The sequence below is a fragment of the Mandrillus leucophaeus genome, unplaced genomic scaffold, assembly GCF_000951045.1.
Source record: "Mandrillus leucophaeus isolate KB7577 unplaced genomic scaffold, Mleu.le_1.0 Scaffold24, whole genome shotgun sequence".
NCBI lineage: Eukaryota > Metazoa > Chordata > Mammalia > Primates > Cercopithecidae > Mandrillus > Mandrillus leucophaeus.
The window spans coordinates 4,277,418-4,279,893 of record NW_012102476.1 but is presented as its reverse complement, the minus strand read 5'-3'; the positions used below and the strand labels follow the sequence as shown (position 1 = coordinate 4,279,893).

General features: G+C 47.4%; 1 protein-coding gene across 1 annotated transcript in view; it reads left to right on the top strand.

Annotated features, from left to right (window-relative positions):
- The first annotated feature begins 2,028 nt into the window (after positions 1-2,028).
- The window catches only part of ZNF843 (zinc finger protein 843), an 11,822-nt gene continuing 11,374 nt past the window's right edge, over positions 2,029-2,476 (top strand). Inside the window, 2 exon segments of the mRNA XM_011982558.1 lie at positions 2,029-2,162; positions 2,309-2,472. Of these exon segments, the coding sequence (XP_011837948.1) occupies positions 2,029-2,162; positions 2,309-2,472 (298 nt within the window).

The following is a 2,476-nucleotide window of genomic DNA, read 5'->3' as shown; positions in this document are numbered from 1 at the left end:
CAAGAACTGGTGAGAGCTTCCAGTACAAGGCTGAATAGATGTGGCAAAAGTGGGCATCTCTTTCTTGTTCCTGATCTTAGAGGAAAAGCTTTTATTCTCTCACCGTTAGTATGATGTTGGCAGTGGGATTTTTCATACATGACCTTTATCACATTAATTGAGTTTCCTTCTATTCCTAGTTTTCTATTTTTACGATGAAGGGTGCTGAATTTTGTCAAATGATTTTTACACCTATTGAAATAATAATGTTTTCCCTTTATTATATTGATGTAGTGTATTAATTGATTTTCATAGGTTAAGCTAATTGTGCATTCCTGGGATAAATCCCACCTGGTTATCCTTTTTATATATTTCTGAATTTTATTTTCTGGTATTTTGTTGAAGACTTTTATGTCTATATTCATAAGAGATATTAGTCTCTAGTTTTCTTGTGATGTCTTTGTCTGATTTTGACAGTAGGGTAATACTGAACTCAGAATAAGTTGGGAAGTTTTCACTGTCATGACTTTTATAACCTAATTATAAGTAATTCTGGTCAGGTACCGTGGCTCATGCCCACAATCCCAGCACTTTGGGAGGCTGAGGTGGGTGGATCACCTAAGGTCAGGAGTTCGAGACCAGCCTGGCCAACATAGAAAAACCCCATCTCTACGAAAATTACAAAAATTAGCCAGGTGTGGTGGCTGTGTGTGTAATCCCAACTACTTGGGAGGCTGAGGCACAAGAATCGCTTGAACCCAGGAGATGGAGGTTGCAGTGAGCTGAGATCACACCACTGTACTACAGCCTGTGTGATAGAGCTCTGTCAAAAACAAAAACAAAAACAAACAAACAAACAAAAAAAAACAAAAAAACAAAAAAAGAAAGAGAGAGAGAAAAAAAAAAGAAAGAGAAGAGAAAGAAAGAAACTCCTTCTGTAGTATTCCACAGGTCACAAAGACCAACCCTGGTGCACTGTGGGAAGGTACTAACAAGGGTGTGAACACCAGGAGTAGGATCACTGGGAACTATCTCAGCAGATGGCTGCCATAGCTACCAACTGACTAACATTCACTGAACACTTACCATGAACCAGACATTGTGCTAAGCTCTTCACGTGACTTATCTCCTTGAATCTTCCCAGCAACCTTATGAGGTAGGTAGGTGCTGTCATTATTGCCATGTTACAGATGAAGAAATTGAGATACAGAGATTAGACTCACCAAACTGCCCAAACTCCCACAGCTATTAACTGGTGGAACAGGAATCAAACTCAGTAGGGTGTGTGTATAATATACTTTGGGGTTGTTTTGTTTTGTTTCATTGTTGTTGTTGTTGTTTGAGACAGGGTTTCACTCTTTAACCCAGGCTGGAGTGCAGTGGCATGATCTTGGCTCAATGCAACCTTCACCTCCTGGGTTCAAGCGATTCTCCTGCCTCAATCTCCTAAGTAACTGGGATTACAGGTGTGCGCCACTACACCCGGCGAACTTTTGTATTTTTAGTAGAGTAATTTTTGTTTTTTTAGTTTCACCATGTTGGCCAGGCTGGTCTCGAATTCTTGACCTCAAGTGATCCACTACCCTTGCCCTCCCAAAATGCTGGGATTACAGGCGTGAATCACCGCGTCTGGCGTTTTTTTGTTTGTTTGTTTGTTTGTTTGTTTAGAGACATGGTCTTGCTCTGTTGCCCAGGCTGGAGTGCAGAGGTGCCATCATAGCTCACTGTAGCTTCAACCTCCTGGGCTCAAGTGATCCTCCAACTTAAGCATCCTGAGTAGCTGGGACCACAGGCGCCCACCACCAACCCCGGCTAAATTTTAAATTTGTTTGTAGAGATGGGAGTCTCGCTTTGTTCCCCAGGCTGATCTCTAACTCCTGGCCTCAAGCAATCCTCCCGCCTTGGCTTCCCAAAGTGTTGAGATTACAGGCGTGAACCACCGCGCCCAGTCTGTTTATCTTGATTACTAAATTTTGGGGTGCCTCCTTAAATTCTGTGCCAGAGGCCAGTGCCTCACTCGCCCTACCCTAATCCCAGCCCAGTGACCCAATGTCCCCCTTCAACCTGCACCATGGAGCTCCCCAGCCTGGCTCCTCGAGCCTCTTCCCGCCCCTAGGGGTCGCCGTCGCGCCGTCATTCGCTTCCCTGCGTTCCCCGGCAAGACGCGCGTCAAGGCGCGGAAGGTGGGAGGCGGTGAGGCCGGGGCGTGCGCATGCGCGTGGCGCCGATTCCCTTAGCCTGGTCAGGGAGTGGAGAGGTTGGGTCTCAGGCGGCTGTTTGCTGCGTCCTCACTTCCTGGGTCGTTTCTCCCTGTCTTGGTGGGGGCCAGGGGACAGGTCGGGGCAGTATTTGGGGAAAGCGAGAGGCAAGCAGGGCGGGCTGGATACGGAGCGCCCTATGGCTTGAAGCTAGGGAGGACGCCCGAGACCCCCGGCATCCTGGTCCTGGGGCGTGGGCCCTGGACGCCGGGCCTGGACGCCTCCAGCTCCCAGGGTCC